Source organism: Artemia franciscana, chromosome 7, assembly GCF_032884065.1.
Source record: "Artemia franciscana chromosome 7, ASM3288406v1, whole genome shotgun sequence".
Classification (NCBI taxonomy): domain Eukaryota; kingdom Metazoa; phylum Arthropoda; class Branchiopoda; order Anostraca; family Artemiidae; genus Artemia; species Artemia franciscana.
The window spans coordinates 23,875,296-23,897,519 of NC_088869.1; the positions used below are offsets into that span (position 1 = coordinate 23,875,296).

At 36.0% G+C, this 22,224-nt stretch overlaps 1 protein-coding gene across 2 annotated transcripts in view; it reads left to right on the top strand.

Moving 5' to 3' along the window:
- The window catches only part of LOC136028614 (pancreatic lipase-related protein 2-like), a 53,153-nt gene extending 34,749 nt beyond the window's left edge, over positions 1 to 18,404 (top strand). The window contains exons 5-7 of one of the 2 annotated variants that reach the window (XM_065706443.1): positions 12,560 to 12,778; positions 13,959 to 14,100; positions 18,237 to 18,404. In XM_065706443.1, coding sequence (XP_065562515.1) covers positions 12,560 to 12,778; positions 13,959 to 14,100; positions 18,237 to 18,357 — 482 coding nt within the window. In that variant the 3' untranslated portion in view covers positions 18,358 to 18,404. The remainder of the gene's footprint in view (positions 1 to 12,559; positions 12,779 to 13,958; positions 14,101 to 18,236) is intronic. The other variant, XM_065706444.1, reaches the window with a different exon arrangement.
- The last annotated feature ends 3,820 nt before the right edge of the window (positions 18,405 to 22,224 follow it).

The window sequence follows — 22,224 nt, forward strand, 5'->3', positions numbered from 1 at the left end:
ATATGGACACTACTACCTGCTCACCAGTAGTACACTAAAGTCTGAAATAAGTGAATTACGTTTTTACCAAAGTCTGAGAGAGATGAAACGGATTCCTTTTAGAGTTACCAAAGTCAGAGAGATATGAATGGGAAACGTTTTACAGTTAGAGACATATGAATTGGAAATTTATCAAGATTCAGCCAGATAAATTAGCCACTACCAGCTCAAAAGTGATATACAAGAGTCTAAAACGAGTGAATTAGAGTTATACCAAAGTCTGAGAGAGAAGAATCGGTTTCTTTTTAAACGCACATGCACAAGAAGTGGGAATTTGTCAACAACTTCACAAATAGTATTCTAGAGTCTGAAATAGGTTGATTATGTTTTTACCAAACACTGGGGAATATGAATTGGATTATTTTACAGTCAGAGACATATAAATTGGGAATTTAACAATATTACTCTTTCACTGAAACAACTACCAGCTCACAAATGGTACACTAAAGTCAGAAATAACGGAATTCGGTTTTTATCAGACTCTGAGAGAGATTAATTGGATTCAATTTTGAGTTAGATACACATGAACTGAGATTTTATCAATATTCAGTCAGATGCGGACATTAGAGTCTGAAATAAGTGAACTAGGTTTTCCCAAAGTTTGAGAAAGATGAATTGGATTTTTTTTAGGGTTAGAAACATTTGAAGTGGGAATTTATCAAGATTTAGTCAAAGATCGACACAAATATCTGCTCACAAATAGTATATTAGAGTCTGAAATAGGTGAATTAGGTTTTTATGAAAGTCTGAGAGAGATGAATCGCATTTTTTCTAGAATTAGAGCCATATGAAATTTATCAATATTAAGCCAGACAAAGTCACTACAACCTACTCAGAAGCAGTTTTCTAGAGTCTGAAACATGTGAATTAAGTTTTTCCAATAGTCTGAAAGAGATGAATCAGATTTTTTTAGAGTTAGACACATATGAAGTGAGAATTTATCGAGATTCAATTAGAAGCACACATTAAAACCAGCTTTAAAGTCCTATGCTAGACTCTAAAATAGGTGAATTAGGTGTTAACCAAACTCTGAGAGAGATGAATCGGATTCTTTTTAGATTTAGAGACGTATGGTGCGGGAATTCATCAAAATTCAGTTAGTCACAGAACTGCTACCAGACAAAAAATGGTATACTAGAGTCTTAATACGTTAAATAGGTATTACCAAATTCTGAGAGTGAGGAATCGTGGTTCTGGTTAGAGTAAGAGACACAAGAGGTGAGAGTTTATCATGATTCGGACAGACAAAGACTCTACCACCAGCTCACAAAGGGTGTACGAAAGTCTGAGCATACTAACGTCTGAAAAACACATGAAGAGGAATTTATCAAGATTCTTTCAGACAAAGGCCTTACTACCATTTCGCCAGTGGTATACTAGAGTGTGAAATAAGTGAATTAGGTTTTTACCCAATTCTAAGTGAGTTTATTCGGGTCCTTGTTACAGTTAGAGACCTATGAAGTGGGAATTTATCAATATTTAGTCAGAAGCGGACGCAAGTACCATTTCACATATGGTATACTACAGTTTTCAGTAGGTGAATATTAGAGTTAGAGACATATGATGTGGGAATTTACCAATTTTAAGACACAGACGTTACTACTAGCTCAAAAGTGGTGAACTAGAGTCTGAGATAAGTCAACTAGGTTTTTACTAAAGTCTGAGAGAGATAAATTGGATTGTTTTTAGAGTTTCAGACACAAGAAACGGGAATTTACCAAGATTCAGTCAGACACTGACACTATTACCAGCTCAAAAGTGGAATACTAGAGTCTAAAATAGATGATTTTGGTTTTTACCAAAGTCTGAGAAAGACTAATCGGATTCTTTTTAGCGTTAAAGACATATGAGGAAAAAATTAATCAGGAGTCAGTAGAACAGACACACTACTATCAGCTTAAAAGTGGTATACTAAAGTCTGAAACAGGTAAATTAGGTTTCTACCAAAGTCTGAGAGAGAATCGAATTCTTTTTAGAGTTAGAGACATACGAAGTAGGACTTTATCAAGATTTAGTCAAACACAGATACTTCTACCAGCTTGCAAAAGGTGTACTTGAGCCCAAATTAGGTGAATTATCAAAATTCAGGTTTTATCAAAGTCTGAGACAGATGAATCGGATTGTATTAGAGTTAGAGACAAATGAAGTCAGAATTGATCAAGCTACAGTCACAAACAGACGCTACCACCAGCTGGCAAGATGTATACTAGATTCTGAAATAGGTGAATTAGGTTTTTACCAAACTCTCTTTCAGATACAGACAATACTACCAGCTTAGAAGTGGTATACTAGAATTTGAAATAGGTGAATTAGGTTTTTACCAAATTCTGAGAGAGATGAATAGCATTATTTTTAGAGCTAGAGACATATGAATTTAGAATTGATCAAGATCAGTCAGAAACAGGCACTACTTCCGGCTCACAAAGGGTATACTAGAGTCTGAATTAGGTAAATTAGGTGTTTACAAAAGTCTGAGAGAGATGAATCAGAATCTGTTCAGAGTTAGAGACATATTAAAAGGGAAATTATCAAAGTCAGTCAGATACAGACACTAACACCAGATAATAAGTTGTATACTAGAGTGTGAAGTAGGTGAACATGGTTTTATGGAAGTCTGAGTGAGATGAGTTGGATTCTTTTTTGAGAGTCAGAGACACATGAAAAGGGAATTTATCAAGATTTAGTCCGACACAGACACTAATCCCAGCTCACAAGTGGTATACTAGAGTCTGAAATAGGTGAACCCTGTTTAAATACTATGAATCAGATTCTTTATAGATTTAAAGACATGTGAAGCGAGAATTTATCATGACTCAGTCAAAAACAGACACTATTATCACCTCACAATTGGCAAACTAGAGTATGAAATACGTGATTTAGGTTTCTACCAAAGTTTGAGAGAGATGAACAGGATTCTTTTTAAATTTAGAGTCATACTAAGTGAGAATTTATCAAGATTCAATCAGATACATAAACTAATACCACCTCACATGTTGTATACTAGAGTCTGAAGTAAATGAATTAGGTCTTTACCAAAGTCTGAGAGAGAGAGAGAAAGAGAGAGGAATCGGATTGTCTTAGGGTTTAGAGACATATGAAGTGGTACTTTATCATTATTCAGTCAGACACAGGCACTCATACCAGCTCATAAAAGGTATACTGGAGTCTCAAATAGGTGAATCAGGTTTTTATCAAAGTCTGAGAGATATGTTTCGGATCCTTTTAGTATTAAACACAAATTAAGTAAGAATCTATCAAGATTCAGTCAGACACAAACGATTCTACTAGCTTGCAAGTCGTATGATAGAATCTGAAATAGGTGAATAAGGTTTTTGCCAAGAGATAGAGGCATAGGAAGTGGGAACTTATCAACTATTCGATTTCTTACGAAAGTTTTAGAAAGATGAATCGGATTCTTTTTAGAGTTTAGAAATATGAAGTGGGAATTTATCAAAATTAGTCAGTCACAGACACTAACACTAGCACAAAAATGGTAGACTAGAGTCGGAATAGGTGAATTAGGTTTTTGCCAATCTCTGAGAGAGATGAATTGTATTATTTTTAGAGTTAGAGACACATGAAGTGAGAACTTATGAAGAATCAGTCAGGTACAAGCACTACTACCAGCTCACAAAGGGTGTGATTGAGTCTGAAATAATTGGATTAGGTGTTTACAAAAGTCTCAGAGAGCTAAACGGTTTTTTTTTAGAGTTGGATACATATTATGAGGGAATTTATAAGGATTGTCTCAGACAGAAAGACTTAAATCAGCTCACAAGTGGTGTACTAGAGTGTAAAATAAGGGAATTAGGTTTTTACCATAGTCTGAGAGAGATGATTTGGATTCTTTTTAGAGTTAAATACATATGTAAAAAGATTTTACCAAGATTCTGTCAGACACTTCTACCAGCTCTAAATTAGTGTGTTTAGTCTGAAAGAGGTGAATTAGTTTTTAATCGAGTTTCAGAGAGATGAAGCGGATTGTTTTGTTTATTTAGAGACTTAGAGGTTGAGAATTTGTCACGATTCAATCAGACACAGACTCCACTATCAGCTCAAAAATGGAATACTAGAGTCTGAAATTGGTGAATTAGGGCTCTACGAAAGTCTGAGAGGGATGAATTGGAATATTCTAGAGTTAGAGACATAAGATCTGGGAACATATTTTGATTCAGTCGGGAACAGACCCTGCTGCCAACTCAAAAATTGTATACTAGAGTGGAAATAGGTGAGTTAGGTTTCTAAAAAAATATGGGAGAGATGAATCGGATTCTTTTTAGAGTTAGAGACATTTGAAGTATGAGTTTATAAAGATTTATCAAGACATAGAAATTTCTAAAGTTCAGAAGTGATATATTAGAATGTGAAACAGATGAATTCAGTTATTACTAAAGTCCGATATAGATGAGTTAGTTTCTCTTAGAGTTAGAGATATATGAAGTGGAACCGATTAAAGATTCGTCAGAAATAGACACTACTACCAGCTCAAAAGTGGTATACTAGAGTCTGAAATAGCTGAATTAAGTTTTTACCAAAGTGTGGGAGAGATGAATTGGGTTCATTTAGAGTTAGAGACATATAAAGTGAGAATTAATTAAGATTCCGTCAGAAAAAAACCACTATTTCCACCACAAAAGTGATATATTAGGGTCTGAAATAGATTAATTGGGTTTTACCAAGGTCTGAAAGAGATGAATCGCATTCTTTTTAAAGTTAGAAACATGTGAAGTGGGAATTTATCAAGATTCAGTCAGAAACAGACAATACTACCATCTCAAAAGTGATATAATAGAGTCTTAAACTGGTGAATTAGATTTGTACCAAAGTTTGAGACGAATGAACGGTTTCATTTTAGAGCAAGAGACATATGAAGTGGGAATTTATCAAGATTCAGTCAGTTACAGACACTACTGCCAACTCACAAATAATACACTAGAGTCTAAAATAGGTGAATTAGGTTTTTACCAAACTCTAAGGGAAATTAATCAGATTTCTTTTAGAGTTACAGACACATTAAGTGAAAATTTATCAAGAGTTTGTCAGACAGAGACACTACTACCAGCTTACAAGGGGTCTAGTAGAGTCTGAAATAGGTAAATTAAATTTTACAAATTCTGAGAGAGATGAATTAGATCCGTTTTAGAGTTAGATGCATTGGAGCTGATCTGACTGAAATACATAGAAACATCTGACTGAGTCTGCGTCTGACAGAATCTTGATAAATTTCCACTTCATATGTCTCTAACTCTAATAAAAATCCAATTCATCTCTCTCAGACTTAGGTAAAAACCTAATTCACCTATCTTAGACTCTGGTATACCACTTCTGAGCTGGTAAAATATCCCATTTCATAACCCATTTCATACTCGAGTATACCACTTTTGAGTTGGTAGTAGTGTCTGTGTCTGACTGAGCCTTGAAAAAGTTCCACTCTATTTGTCTCTAATTCTAAAAAGAATCCGATTCATCTCTCTCAGACTTTGGTAGAAACCTAATTCCCTTAATTTAGACTTTAGTATACCACTTCTGAGGTGGTAGTAATGTCTGTGTCTGACTGAACCTTGATAAATTCCCATTTCATGTGTATCTAACTCTAAAACAATCCAATTCATCTCTCTCATATTTGGTAAAAATCTACTTTATCTATTTCATACCGTAGTATACCACTTTTGAGTTTGTATTAGTGTCTCTGTCTGACAGAATCTTGACAAATTCCCACTTCATATGTCTCCAACTATAAAAAGAATATGATTCATCTCTATCAGACTTTGGTAAAAACCTAATTCTTCTATTTCAGACTCTAGTATACAACTTATGAGCTGATAGTAGTGTCCGTGTCTCAATGATTTTTGATGAATTCTAACTTCTATGTCTCTAACTCTAAAAAGAATCCTATTCCTCTCTCAGACTTTGGTAAGAACCCAATTCACTGCTTTCAGATTCTAGTATTCCACTTGTGAGCTGGTGATAGTGTTTGTGTAAGATTAAATCTTGATAAATTCTCGCTTCAGTTGTCTATCTCGAAGCAGAGTCCTATTCATCTCTCCAAAACTTTTGTAAAACCCTAATTCTTTCGTTTTAGACTCTCTTATACCGCTTCCGAGCGGTACACTCTAAAAACTAAACTCTAAAGATTAAAACTCTAAAAAGAATTCTTAGTTTAAAGAAAATAGGTCGGGAAAAGAGTTGGGGGAAGGGTGTCGGGGGTTGTTGGATCTGCAACATGGATGACCAGAAGGTCCCTCTAAAAATGACATTGAACTTATTAATTTCGGAAAATAAGTTCGTAGGATTACTCTACCCAAGTGCATGTCATAAGAAAAGAAGCGGTAGCAGATTTGTTACTATTTTTATTCATTAAAAGTCATTTCGTATTATAAACTCCTCGGATTTACTTTATCCAAGGGTGTTTCAAGACCAGTTTCATACAACCCAAAACAAAAAATTTATTCATATAATTGTCAAGACCTAAATATTAAGTATTGTAATAACTGGTCATTCCTCTTATTCAATGAGCGTTGAATAAATGTTAATCATGCCGTGACAGGAATACGTAGCTTATTCACCCAAATTTTTTTCTAATACGGTTATGCTAATGAACTTATCATGAGAGTGCATATAGCAATATTATTACAACTGTACATGCCATAAGATATATTCAGGGGATTGATTGCTTGAAACTTCACTCACATTTTACGGAATTGAGATAGGTCTCTGACGTTCATTCTTAGGAAATGAAGGAAAACTTTCAACTTGGACGAAGCTTCAGATTAAGAGAGACCATGAGAATAAAGCTGGGGTTAAAATATTTGGAAAATTTCCTGTTGGGTGCAAGAACAGCATACAATACCCTCCATCCACCGCAGGAAAATATCGTAAGCGTACAGAGTTTGGGGAGAGAGAGAGAAAGCCCTTTAGAGAGGGGGAGATAGTGGAAACTCTTAAGCAAATTAGGGCAGGCAAATAGATGAAAACTCCCCAGACCTACAAGGTCTATGTCACCGGGAGAAACACTAATATCTTTTGAAGGGACTCAGGGGGGGATTAAGACCGAAATTACTGCACTTCAAAAATTCTACGATATGTATGTCTCTCAGTCAAAATATTGGTGGAGATTTGGGAGGAAAGAGGGGTATGAAAGGATTGTGGGTTCATTTTTGCCTTCTCACAATTCTGGATGAAAGTCATAAGATTAATTTTTATTTATTTATTTTCTTTATTTCCCTCAAAAAATGAGAAGTACACTACAATATAATATAAAGAAAAGACAAATGATAACACTTACAATCAAAACCTATCAAATATTGATCAAACACTTAAAAAGAGAAGAAAAAAAAGATTCAAAGACACTTGCTAAATAGTTTAGCCTATGAATCAGCAAGAGCCAGAACTGTTACTAAAAAACGGAGATAAATTGTGGCCTGAAGGTTAATTTTCGCCTTACCTTCAAATGTTTTATATTTTTTCTTTATACAGACTACAAGATCCTTCACTTTAAGCTTTAAAACAATCTCAGTGTTACTAGAAGAAAGGGGGAAACACAGTAAAAATTTACAAAATTTAAAATAAGAAACCTTAATGGGCGAAAGATCAGAAGGTCTGAAATTACAGAAGAGGAAGGACGGGAACAATACGTGAGGCAGAACAACAGCGCTATACATACGACCAATGACGTCCCGACGATAAAGACCCCGAAAACGAATCAAAAGTCCAAATGCCTTGCGTAGTTTCATCTGAACATGCTGAACCAGGTCTGGTTTAAACTCTTTTTTCGAAGCAGCATAAGGTAGTACCAAATAATTGACTTTTGGCGACGATTGAAAAATAACACCATTGCCGCAAACGAGAGTCGCCCTGACATTATCCTCTAAACAATTTACAACAAAAAATTGGCATTTTTCAAAACTGATAGAAAGGCCCAAACCTTTTAAACAATTAATTAAAATATTAAAATTAGAAACAAGACTAGACTTGGACCGGCTTAGAAGGATAATGTCATCAGCATATGCAATGTAAGACAGATTTCGAGATAATGAAACAAAAGAGCATGTCAGAGAATTAAGGGCAGTAGCTAAACATGAATTGAATATATAAGGAGAAATAATTCCTCCCTATCTAATTCCTCTACCCACTTGAATTAATTTGGACTGAGATGAAGACGAACTCGGACAAATACGGATCTTCCATCCAGAATACCAAGAGCGAAGGACTCGAATGACAGCTAGGGGCAATCCAGCATGGATTAAAGCGAGCAGTGCAGATGCACGAGAGATGTTATCAAAGGCCCCTTTGATATCAATCAAGAGGACGTATAGCGGTCGACCAGAGATTATCGCTTCTTCAATAACTTTTCTGAAAGATGCATGGGTGTGGTCATATCCAAAACCTCTCTTGAAACCAACTTGATTAGAACCAGCTTCAAGAATTTCAAGGAGATCCTTCAAACACAACTCAAACACTTTACCAATCATAGAACCCCTAGTAATTGGTCTCCAGAAACTACAAGATGACAAGTCTTTTTTCCCGCTCTTAGGAATAGGCGTAACTATGCCAATATAGAATGACGATGGTACTAAACCAGTAATAAGTAAAAGGTTGAAAAATACCAGTAGAGCAATAAGAAAAGAAGAAGGAGCAAGTTTAAGGTGATTAGCAAATACGCCATCATGATCCTTAGCCGACTGCGCCTTTAACGTTTTGATTGCTATACGTAACATATCCTCAGAAATCCTGTAATCAGTTGAAAAATTCTCCAACCTTTCATCTAATTGCAACACAACACTGTTAGAGTCGTGCGAAGTCGAGAACTTAGAAAAATAATTTTCCCACTCTCTTAGCGATGGTGTGGAATTAGTATCAGGCATGCTAGTCCGCCTATTGCCTCGGAGAACATTCCAAAGGAGATTCTTGTCCTTGTCGTTATCAGTTTTTGAAGAAGCTTCTTCTATGATCAGGTTATTATGACGACGGAGCTCCGCTTGGAATTCGGCCTTTCTCTTTTTCATTAGCAAAAAAGCTGGATGCGAGTCTCTAGGCTTACCAAGCGCCCGCCATTCCCAATACGCTTGTTTTGTCGCCTTATTAAAGTTTACCAAAAAAGGATTGAGGCTCCAAAAAGGTTTCTGCGCGCCCAATTTTATCCTATTAGTAGGAAAAACTGCCGCAGCACCATACTTTAAGCAATGGGTTAATTCAAAATAAAGACAATTAATACTCAAAGAGGGATTACGGTCCATTGAATCCAAACTATCAGGAATAAAAACATTATCAATTAAAACATTTTATCCCCATTTTGTTTTTATCAATTAAAACAAAATGGGGAAGGACGAGAAGGCAAAGGGGTAAAAGGAACTGAAGCGGCATGTGGTCACTAACGGGGATATCTTCGATTACAATAACCACAGGCAAAGGATCACTTGGGTTAGAAGAAAAAGCATGATCAATATTAGTTGTACTACCAATCCAATGAATATAAGTAAAATCCTGGGACTTCGGTAAAACAGAAAAATTAGGAAGACAAGATGATAAAATTGTACCCCTTTCATTTGCTATGTTTGGATCACAGTTAAAGTCACCTAAAATATAAGTACGCAAATTTGACTGTAAACTAGAGACAAAACGTCTAAGATTAAAACAGCATTGAGTAAACGCATCAAAAGAAATATCATCACGGTAATCAGTCGGAGAATAACAATTAATTAAAACTACGTTTGAAAAGCTACAAGCTAAAAAATTTGTATCAATTGCTAGAATAGTTGCATTAAAAGACTTGGGTAAAATAGTAGCTAAACCACCGGAGGGACGCCCACCAGTCGGTGTAGCGGGAACAGCAAAAATATCATGCTGAGTAGACAAACTAGAAAGCAGATTCAACGAATGATCAAGGAGGTGGTGTTCTTGAAGACATAATAACGATGATTTTTCATTCAAAAACTATGAAGTACAGGTAATTTCCCTAACACACCATTTGAATTAAAGGACGTAACACGAAGTAATACATTCATTTACAAAACTTCTTTAAAATCGGACTAGTTATAGGAGAGGGGACGGTCCCGCTCTGTCATCCAGTCTTCTATATATATAAAAATAAGTTGTCTGTGTGTGTGTGTGTCGAGTGACGTAATGTTTATGTGTCGACTGACGTCATGTTTGTCGACTGACGAAATTACAGACCGGGACATCGGGACACAAATGACGACCGGGACACCGGGACATAGGGAATATAAATGACGACCGGGACACTCAAATAAAAAGCGACCGGTACACAAGGAATGTTCGATTAGCAATCACCATCAACAAAGCACCGGGACACAAATGACGACCGGGAAAAAGGGAAACAACAACAACGGTGACGTTGGGGGGCACAGGGGGATATATAAATGACGACGGGGACACAGGGAATGTTCGATTAGCAATCACCATCAACAAAGCTCAAGGGCAATCATTAGAATAAAGAGGTATAGATCTGAATACAGATTGTTTTTCCCATGGACAATTATATGTTGCATGTTCAAGAGTCGGTAAACCTGACAATCTATATATATAAAAATAAGTTGTGTGTGTGTGTGTCGAGTGACGTCATGTTTGTGTGTCGACTGACGTCATGTTTGTCGACTGACGAAATTAACGGACCGGGACATAAGGACACAAATGACGACCGGGACACCGGGACATAGGGAATACAAATGACGACCGGGACACTCAAAGAGAAAGCGACCGGGACACAAGGAATGTTCGATTAGCAATCACCATCAACAAAGCACCGGGACACAAATGACGACCGGGACACAGGGAATATAAATGACGACCAGGACACTCAAAGAGAAATCACAGACCGGGACACCAGAACACAAATGACGACCGGGACAAAATGACGACCGGGACACAGGGAATATAAATGACGACCGCGACACTCAAAGAGAAATTACAGACTGGGACACCGGGACAAAAATGACGACCGGGACAAAGGGAAACAACAACAACGGGGAGGCCGGGGGGCACAGGGGATATATAAATGACGACGGGGACACAGGGAATGTTCGATTAGCAATCACCATCAACAAAGCTCAAGGGCAATCATTAGAATAATGAGGTATAGATCTGAATACGGATTGTTTTTCCCATGGACAATTATATGTTGCATGTTCAAGAGTTGGTAAACCTGACAATCTATTTATATGCACAGACAATGGGACAGCCAAGAATGTTGTATATTCGCAAGTTTTATGTAGTTAAATATATATATATATATATATATATATATATATATATATATATATATATATATATATATATATATATATATATATATATATATATATATATATATATATATATATCTTTTTTCACAGGTGGGACACAGGGACACAACTACAATGGCGCTTAACCAATATGGCGCGTAACGACTTACGCGCGCAGGGGGGCTAGGGGGGCGCCACCCCAACAGCTAGTATATATTAAAAATCCCCATCCAGTGTTGGTTCAAACAGATCCACAATACCTTGTTTTCGGCTAAAATAGTAGCATAGTGACTGCATTAGAACACATGCCTTTTTGAGTGTCATTTTGCTACAGGGTTATTTTAGTCCTAGCTTTCTGTTAAGAATATAAAAACTGAAATTTTAATGTTAAAAAATTCAAAAGTTTATATTTATTAGAAAAATATTTTATTTTTTCAACACAAAACTTAAAAAAAGAGATTAAAAAATTTAGAGATGTATGAAAATATACCAAAAAGCTTGGAAACATGAAAATCTATTTTGAGATTTTTGACAAATTTAAACATATAGACCGTAAGAAAATAAGATAGAAAAGTAATTAATTTATATGATTAGAATTACAGTTCTAAGTTATATACATATGCTGATCAACTAGTGGTTATTGTCAAGTCAGCACCTGGAACAGCTAAACATTGCTGTTATTCTAGATTCCTAGGTGCACTGTCTTGTCTGTTTAAGGCAGCGGAATTGCATTCGAGCTATACTCTCAGCCTTGAGTTACCTAATATTTTGTATATATTGGTTACATTAAAAGAACCTTGAACCTTGTCTTTTTAAGCGTCATTTTATTTTCAACCATAGAGTTATTTCAGACTTAGCTGGCCATTAAGATTATAAAATTGAAATAAAAATGGAAAGAAAAACTTGAAATAAAAACAAATTTTAATATTAGAGAAAAATTTAAAAATAAATGCTTATTAGGAAGACATTTGATTTTTTTTAAGGCAAGTTTTATTATTGAAGGAAAAAGAAGTTTCAAAAGTGAATTTTTTTTTAAATATATCGAAAAACATAGAAACATAAAATACGATCCAAAACTTTGGACACATACAAATATTGTAGACTTTTGAAAAATGTACATAATATTAAATTTCGAATAATAAAAAAAGTATTTTGTAGTTCTAAGCGACGTAGTATACTGATGATTGTCGAATTGCATGAAAATAATTTGTGAAATTATTCTTTTTATTCCAAGTTCTGACATATTTTTTTGAGTGATAAGACTAGATATTTTTGATTAGCTTTTGACCCTGCTGGCCCAATCTATAAAATCCTGCCACCAACCCAAAGATTACATCGCAGTGATGCCACATTTGTTGATGTTGTACATACAGATGTTGGACTTGCAAAATACGGGCATTTTGGCATACAGCAATCACTTGGGGATGTCGACTTCTACGTTAATGGAGGAGACAATCAACCAGGCTGTGGAAGACCAGGCATTCACAATGGAGCAATTGGTAAATTTAAAACTCTTAATGTCCGAGCTGTTGTTAGTTGGTAAAGCATTTTATTTAGTTTCGAGTCACGGCAAAGGTGCCTTTAAATTCGATAAAGATAACACAAGAAAAGATATGTTTCTACGCCACAAGTGTTTACCTTATTCTCTGTGGTCCTTTGAGTTAAACATGGGAGGGAGGGGGATCAATTTTCATCTTATTCTTTCTCCTTGTGCCGATAAAGGTCCTGAGCCTTTGAACAATTAAATTCATTGTTTCCTCACAGTTTATTTTTATTTTAATCCTTTTTTATTCACTATACCTTCTTAACCTTGGGCGAATGATGTCACCAGAAATTAAAAAGTAGCAAATGCAGTTCAATACGCCCAATCAATAGGAGTGTAATTTGAATCTCTGAATACAAAAATAAACAAAGAAAAGGGATAAACATAATGAATAAATTGAAAAATATCTATCCATGGATTGAGTTTCTTCAAAAACAAAACACTCTAGTTCTTCTCAATCTCGGAACTCCTTAGGAGCTGATAAACCTCATTTTCTGACGTAAGGCCACAGCTCTTCTAAAATGGACTAAAATTGATATCCCTAAGTTTATCCACAGGAAAACTTTAAGTTAAAAGACCTGTGTTTTCTCAACTTTTAATGTTTTCTGTCTGATTTCTGTTCTGATTTTGTAAAATTAGTGTATCACGATGGTTTAATGACTGGAAGTCAATTGAGTTGCTGGAAAACGTATTTATCATAACAAGATCAACGGAGAATTACAATGGTAATTTAATATTTTTTTTTCAGGATTAAGAATGGACGGGGGAGTGGTAGGGTATGAGATTTTTGCTTGGTTCAAATTTCAGAACTATCAAAGGTGACACATAACATGGCTAAGCAGGAAAAGAGATCTGATCATTATCTTGAAAAATAGGAAATTATACCCGTAAAAGTCTAATCTGACAGAGATGACAAAGAAGAGGTATATAATTTACCCAAATAAGTTGTAATAGCGACCCAGAGTTATAGATAGATTTAATGTTATTTTTTCATGTGTTTCTGGTCTAGACTTTTGAGCTGAAGTTAAGATGTTTGGTAACAGAAACCAAGATTAAACCTAATTTAGGCCTAAAAAAATTCATTTTAGTCATGTTTAAACCCTACACTGACCATTTATCTTGCTTTCCAATTTTAGGTTTTTGTAGTCATTGGAAGTCAATAAAATATTTCACCGACACAATAAGAGGAGAACAGTATGTTGCTTATCCTTGTTCCAATAACCAAGCCATTCATCATTTACACACAATGATACCATTTGGAGAGCACGTGCCTCACAGGTAAAAAAAAATCCTGATGTTAATGGCCGTGTTTTGCTAATTACTTCTTTAGATTTCAATTTTTCCTTGAGGTTACCAGTTTAATAAACATATCTTCTTGCAGGAATTTCTATTGACTTAGAGGCAATTTGTGTCATTTGCGTTTCATTAAAAACCGGATGTGTCTTGAACGGTTTGCTTTTGTTTTTCAAAGCATTGACGACAAATATAAAATAAATAACTATAATAATCAAGATGATAGGAAAGAACTAATGAAAATAAAGTGAATATATGATGTACAATGATGTTAATTGTTGAAAACTAAAAAATTCAAGACTCTATTTCGCGGTAATTTTTTTTCATTTTTAAATATTTTAAATATACAAAAATGTTTGTAATGTGATACGATTTCAGAAAAGCACAAAGAACACAATAGGCCTTAGAATTCTCCGGTTAGGGAAAGGGGGCAACAGCTATACTCCTGTTTGAGTGATTTTTGTTAGTTTTAAGTTTGACTTGAATATCTAATTTAATTTATTGGAAATCGAACAAATGTTTATCCAGTTCTTCACATCTCTGGTGTAATAATTAAATATGATTCTAATTTATTATTTCTTATTAATTTTACTTTCATTTATTTCAACATCCTCCACAACATTCCCTAAAATGTTCGACCGAGTGCCTTTACCCATTGCTGGGATATTACAGAGATGCCCAATCTGATAATCGAGATGCAAATAGTATCTTTGATTTAGCTCAACATTCTATGAAATTTTAAATTTGATACCCTAAACTTTTCCCAAGAAATTGTACCAGCCATTTTAACAAACGGTATGCACATGGATATTCTTATTTAGTTCAACATCCCCTGGAAGTTTCGACTAAATACCACCAACCAGTCAATACACTCAGACATTACGCATGCACACTTGACAACTATGGTAGAAATATTGGTAACTTACGTTTAACATCCCATCCAAATCTGAATGTTTCAACTTACCATCCTTGTCCATGCCGGACTACACAAAGTTGTATATTGATGAAGTTCAACCACGTCCTCAACATTCTCTGAAAGTTTCAACTTAATACGTCCACCTATTCCTGAGACATTGCAAGCATGTTATTTTGACAGCTACAATGCATATGGTATGTTTTGATTTAACTTAATATCCCATTCAATATTTCCTGAAATTTTGAACTTAATAATTTCAGCTATTCCCAGTAAGAACTGGGATGCACACAGTGTCCTGAAATTCAGAATCTGCTCAAAAATATCTGAATGTTTCAAATTGATATCTTTCCCTAACTTCTCATGAAATATTGGAGATAGGCTGTTTAGATAACCTGGATGCATATTGCGCCTTTTGATTCTGTTTAAAATCCCTATTAGTGTCCCATGAAAGTTTCAACTTAATACCCATAGCCGTTCCTGATATCAATGCAAATACTCTCAGATACGTCCTTTTGACAACTTGGATGCACCTGGAATCTATTGATTCAATACAATCCATCCACCTCAATTTTCCATGAGATTTACAATATAATATCCTTAGCCATTCATGAAATGTTGCAGACAAGACCTTTAGACAACTTGGATGCACTATACCATTTTGACATGCCCTTTAAGTCTTTTGGTTTAGTTCTATAGTTCTTGTTGTAATGCTAGAAGTCGCAGGAGTACTTAAAGTCGTATCGATAACCTGGATGCAAATAGAGGACAACGTTCTGGTCTCAAGTAGAGGTATTTGAAGTCACAAGTAGTCATTCTTACAAGCAGCCCCAAGTAGACATAGTCACAGTCACATATAATCATAGTCGTAATTATTCGCAGTTGTAGTCACACTAGTAGCAGCAATAGTGTCATTATAGTATAAAGTTATTACCCTTAATCGCTCTGGAGATATAGCTTATATACTCTTTTGATAACCTGCATGCGTTTAGTGTCTTTTAGTTTGGTTTAGCATCCCCCTCGGCATTCCCTAAAAGTTTAAGTAGTCTTCAAAATGCCCTGAAAGTTTCAGCTTTATGCCGAAAGGCGTTCCTGAGATATTTCTGATGTGCCCTTTTAATCATCAGCTTGTATATTGTATGTTTTGCATTTGTTAAACATTTACTTCGATGTTCCGTGAAAATAATCACAATTGGATGTACAGCCAGTCACAAAGATTCGTAATTACAGTCACAAGTTATCGCAACTGGAAGTGGTCACGGTCACAGCCACATCAGTTGCATTTGTAGCCGCTGTAGTAGTAATAGTGGCCCTGAAAGTCTGAAGTAATAGTAGTAGGAGTCTTATACAGTAGCAGTAGTATCAGTAAGTTAGTAGCACTAGTATTAGTAGCAGTAGAAGTAAGTACATGTTATCTTTGGTCAGTTGAATATCCCCACATGATACCCTGGAAGTTTTAGCTTGATATGGACAGCAGTTCCTGAGACATTGCTTATGCATCCTTTTGACAAACTGCATGCATATAGTGTGTTTTGATTCAGTTCAATTTTACTCTCAATATTCTCAAATTCTCACCTTAGCCTTTACAAGTATTATAGTAGCAGTAGTCGTAGTAGTAGTAGTAGTAGTAGTGGTAGCAGTAGTAGTAGCAGTAGTCATAGAAATAGTAGTTGTTTTAGTACTTGTACTTGTAGTAGCAGTAAGTGTTGGAGAGTAAGATTGGTAGCAGTAGTAGCAGTAGTATTAGAAGTAACAGTAATATGGACATATTGCCTTTTGGTCAGTTGAACATCCCCCTCATGATGTTCCACAAGTTCCAGCCTTATACTGTAAGCCGTTCCTGAGAAATTGCTGATACGTCCTTTTAAAAATCTGCATGTATGTGGTATGTTTTGATTTAGTTCCACTTTCCCCTTAACATTTCCTCAAATTTTCATCTCAGTATCCTCATCCTTAGTAGTAGTCGCTACAGAAGCAATAGTTGCAATAGCAGTAGTAGTAGCGGTAGGAGGAGTGAATTTATCATCATTCCCTTAAAATTTCAACTTAATAACCTCAGTTATTCCGAGTTTTGCTCTTTTGACAACCTATATGTACATAACAATGTTTGGATTTAGTTCAGCACTCTCCTTATTTTCCGCTATTGTATTTAATACGCCACTCACTCAAGTGTATGTTGTGTAAATCTTGAGAACAAGCCAGTTTGTTCGGTAGTTTCCTTTTTCTTTAGAAACAAATTGCCCTATAGATTTGCTTATTAGGGGGGGGGGGGGGCTATTGCGCTGCCTGTGATTTTTGTTTCGGCTTTATGTGGGCCGCTGATATCAATGCTATTTATTAACATAGATCGGCAAAACACAAAAAATCCATGTAATAAAAGATCATAAACAATATTACAATAACTCATATATATGCCTATTGAAAGTTTAGTACAACAATTTAAATCTTACAGAGTCAAAATCCATTCAAAATTCCGAGCCAAAGAATAAAAGGTATAAAAAAAAAAGGTAAAGGATACGGCATTAGACTTTACAGCCCGTACCGGCGGTGCTGATCTCCGTTTCTTGGCCCTTCAGCCAGGAAGTGCAATGGGGGGCTGGGAGCCAGCCATCCTGTGCTTTCGCACACCGAGCCAAAGAATAGCATGATACCCGGGGCTATTAGAATAGAGCATGGTTCAATTATGAGACTGAGCATACTGTGCTGGGCCTTGGGGTTGGGGGATGTAGAGGGAGGTATATATTGTAGTGTTAGAGGTGATTTTGGCTGAAAAAGGCGAGAATATATGTCATTCATCTTCGCCTACCCAAAATCTGGTTTTTGCTATACTACTGTCATCTGCAGCAGCTTATTACTGACAATTTTAGTAAAAGCTAAGCACCAGCACTTATATTTATTTTTGTTTAATTTGTGTTTATAATGTATTGTGTAGCGCTTTTAAATTCACCAATTAGTGTGCTTGTTAAATAGTTAATTCTCTTCACCACCGCTTGAATAGCACCTACTCAAACCCCCTTTTACCCCCCCCCCCCCCAATAAAAATACTGTAACTATGCCCCTGATGGCAAGCTAGGCTTTGTCACTACTTAAGTTTTATCATGAAATTTATCACACATTAAAGAGGAAATTAGTGTTACATTAATCTTTTATGTGTTGGTTACGGTAAAAATAAGTTTGAGCCTTATTCATGTTTCTTTTTTTTTTGCAGCGCCACTGGAGATTTTTGCTTGGCTGTAGATAGATCCGAAGATAGATCGCCCCAGAAAACTGCTTTCCAGAAACTTGCTGAGAGTCTTCCAAATATTGATTTGAGATCTGTCATATTTTAATTCATGATTTGCATTTTATTTATGAATATTTAAAACATTTTGTAGTAAATTACTTTATAATTCAGTAAGTATTTGCAAGATTTAGATGAGGCTACATCTCTTCCATGGTGGAGCTACAATACAAAAAGTTCGAAAACCTTTTGAAATTGAAAGGACAAACAGCGTTTCATGAGTTTAAAATAAGTTTTTTTTTACGTAAGAAGTTGGAATAGATTTATGAGTTGCAATTCAATTGACTACGAAGCATTTAAAAATGAATGAAAATTTTTTACTGAACACTGAAATCTCATGGATGTGTTTTTTTCGTCATAGACTTTGTTTTACGAGTAAACAAAAAATAAAATAAAGTATTGGGTCCATTAGGAATAGGCCATTTTTAGTATATCTCATTATTCCAGAGATTAAAAAAAAACAGATTTCTGTTAAATGAAAAATGCACGCAACCTATCAAAGGTTAATCAAAAGATATTTACGAAGGAATAATTTCAGAATGTTTTTCTTTTTAAATAATAGTGATGGCCTAGTAAAAAAAAAAAAAAGAACGACATCAATTGGTCACTCAGCTAGAGCAATCTCCTGGATATGATAACTGATTGAAGATTCGTGTCAGTTTTGACTACGCACTACGAGAGGGGCATAGAAGTTTGACAAAAAGCACAGAATTTGGCATATTAAATATATACCAACTGCCTTTGCAGCGGAGCTTTTGCTTGTACGGATGCACAAGGCCTACTTAAAATCTACCAGGAATAATTATTCAGCGTTCTTCTACATTAAAACTGCTTTGGAAGGGTTAAATTACAATTTACTTATAGTTACCTCTTCAGATAGAAATCTCCAGATAACCACATTTAGCTATCCCTAGATATCCTATTGTCAATCCTAATGCTCAAGTCATCTATAAAGCTTTTTTATGGTCCAGCAGGGTAACTAAAATCCCAGAAAATATACGTTATTCAGAAGACTTCATGTAAACAAGCACATTCTTTAAACAAAAAAAAGCATTAAGGTCTGTTCTAGACGTTCAACGCATCTCTCTGACATTGAATATTTGCTACGACTCTTTTGTGCGTGCGTATAGTTGGAGCAGTTGGATAGTAATGAGTAGAGAGGTATTAGCACCAATAAAATCTTTTAATGGAGTAGGGTCTGCAAAACTATGGGAGTAAGGAGTAAGGTTCTTTAAGGTTTTTTTGTTGTGCAAAATTAACTTATTTGTGTGTTTTTGGGTAGTTTTCGTTTGCCCTGCTGAGCTTAGCTATTAAATTAGATGTCTTTCGTGGCAGTAATGAATTCTTTGTAATCGCTCTTTTCCTTGTTCATAAAAATAAATTATTTTTTTTTTCGAATCATAGGCAGTGCAATAGGCATAAGCAGCGCAATCGGTTAAAAATCGAAGTTTGAGTTACCTTTTAAGAGTCAAAGTGATAGAGGGCTTCTAGCCCTCCTCCCGATTACCGCTCTTTTCACCAAACAAATCTGATTGAAATTGTGACAGAGTAATTTTGTTCAAAATAGTTCATAGAAAATCTAACAATGCCTTTAAAATTGACACAACCCTCAAGTGACCTAAGGATAGGTTTTAAGTCATACCCTGGGGCATACAAGGTTTTCATGGAATGGGTGGTCGTAAAACCTTCGGATATGGCTAATTTGACTTGAAATTGGAAGTCATAGTGCCCTTCAAAAGTGATTTGAGAGTAACCAGCCCCCCCCCATATCCCCATAGTAGCACCAAAGGCATGGTCGTATAGGCTTTTGAGGGATCCATTGGAGTTGTAATGAGAATTTCTAGTGCCCTTTTTAAGAGTAAAAGTGATCAGAGGTGGTCTGGAAATTATGTCTTCAAGGAGCAACCCCGGCACCCACAGATCTCAGGGTAAAGATTGCAAGTTAGGCCCTGGGGCATATTAAGTTTTTATAGAAAAGATGGTCGTATAGGCTTTGGAGGGATCCATTGGAGTTGTAATGAGAATTTCTAGTTCCTTTTTTAAGAGTAAAAGTGATCAGAGGGTGGCTACCCCCCTCCCAAATGTCATTTTTCCCCGAAATGCACCAAAAAAAATTTTACAGTCACTTCGCTTAAACTAATCCAAAGGTCACATAACAAGGGTGTTGGGGTTGACACAGACAACCAGATTCTTGGGGTGATGGTTATAAGCTATGCCCAGGCTTGAAAGAGTTCAGAAAAGAGCTCTAATGATAGTTTCGAAACAGGCAGAAATGTCGTATGAAGAGCTGCTGACAAAGTTTAAAATGCAAACTCTGGAAAAAAGAAGAGAGAAACTCTGCATGGATTTCGGAAAAAAAATCTCTGATCCACCCAATGCACAAAACCCTTTTCCCCCTCAATTTACAACAAAACGCCTTCCGTGTAGGGTTGCATTGCCTGTTGAGAAACTTTAGCCGGTACGCTGTGCCCACCAGCGGTTAGCGAAGAGCTTTATACCTAGTTTTCTAAAAATGTATAACGAAAGTCCAGAGGATTGATTAGTATTTTTTTTGGGGGGGGGGTCGCTTATTAATGTGACCATACCAAAGAAATTTGGCAGTGCCATGAAAATTTTGGTAAAAACAAAAGTTTATCTATCTATCTAAAATGCCCCGGGGGCATCAAGATTTGTATGGAAGGAATGGTTGTTTAACTCTAGAGGAGGCTCATTTGGTTAGAACTGGAAGTCCTGAGTCGCTTCCAAGAGTCAAAAGTGGTGGAAGGTAGCTAGCCCCCCCGACAACCCCTCTTTTCACCAAAAAAAAATCTGACAGAAATTGCGAGCTGGCTATTTTGTCCAAATTGTCAAAAAATATATAACAACCCCCAGCACCCTGAGGATAAAATTGTAAGCTATGCACCAGAGGCATATAAGGTTTTTATGGAACGGGCAGTCATTTAAACTTCAGATGGGCTCATTTTATTTGAAATTAGAAGTTTTAGTGCCCTTTTCAAGAGTCAAAGGCCATTTGAGAGCATCCACCCCTCCACCCCACGCTCATCATTTCCCCAGACAAATCCAATCAAAACCAGTTTTGTTCCTCATAGCTAAAGGCTCCAGAAATTTTGTCCGTGAGGAAGACAGCCCCTACCGTACAGCTCTCATAGCAAGGGTTTTAAGTTATGTCCTGGGGGCATATAAGGTTCTTATAGAAAAGGTGTTTGTATATGCTTTGGAGGAACTCATTGGATTGGTAATGATAAGTTCCACTGCCATTTTTTGCGAGTCAAAGTGATCAGAGCGCAGCTATCCCCCTCCCCAGACACAAACACGCGTGTTTTCCCTAGATGCATCCAATAGAAATTAAGTTTCCAAACACGCGCTTCAAAGATATTCCCTTTGAACCACTTTTCAAGCTTTTTTTATTTCCACTACAAGCGCCAGTTTTTGTAGCTGAGTTGTTTATGTGAGTACATAGTGGAGTCCTGGCAGGTAAACGGACTTATCATGTTGCTGGCTACAGCCAGTTACAAAGTGAACACTCCTTAATTTTTTTTCTTGAAGCAGTTTCTTAAAAATGGTCATTGTTGGGTTGATTTGGACACCATTGCCGGGCTGTTTTGGATGACTTTTTGAAAGTGTCCAAAACAACCCTGTTTTTTCAAGTTAACCCAGGAGGGGGGATTCAAGACCAAAGAGAAACACAAAGGCAGTTTATAATTTCTAATACATTGCATCTGTGTTTAGCCCTACGCTGTAGGCTACGGCTTAGCTATTGAGGTAATGGAGCAGTCTACATTTCTGACGTATGAATAAATTGAACATGCCACTTGATGCCTTATTTTATCCTCTTTCATTTTTTCATCTTTGAAAATCAAAGGACAAGCTTCGACAGACTGGATGACTACATTCGTCAAGCGGAACAGTGAGATTT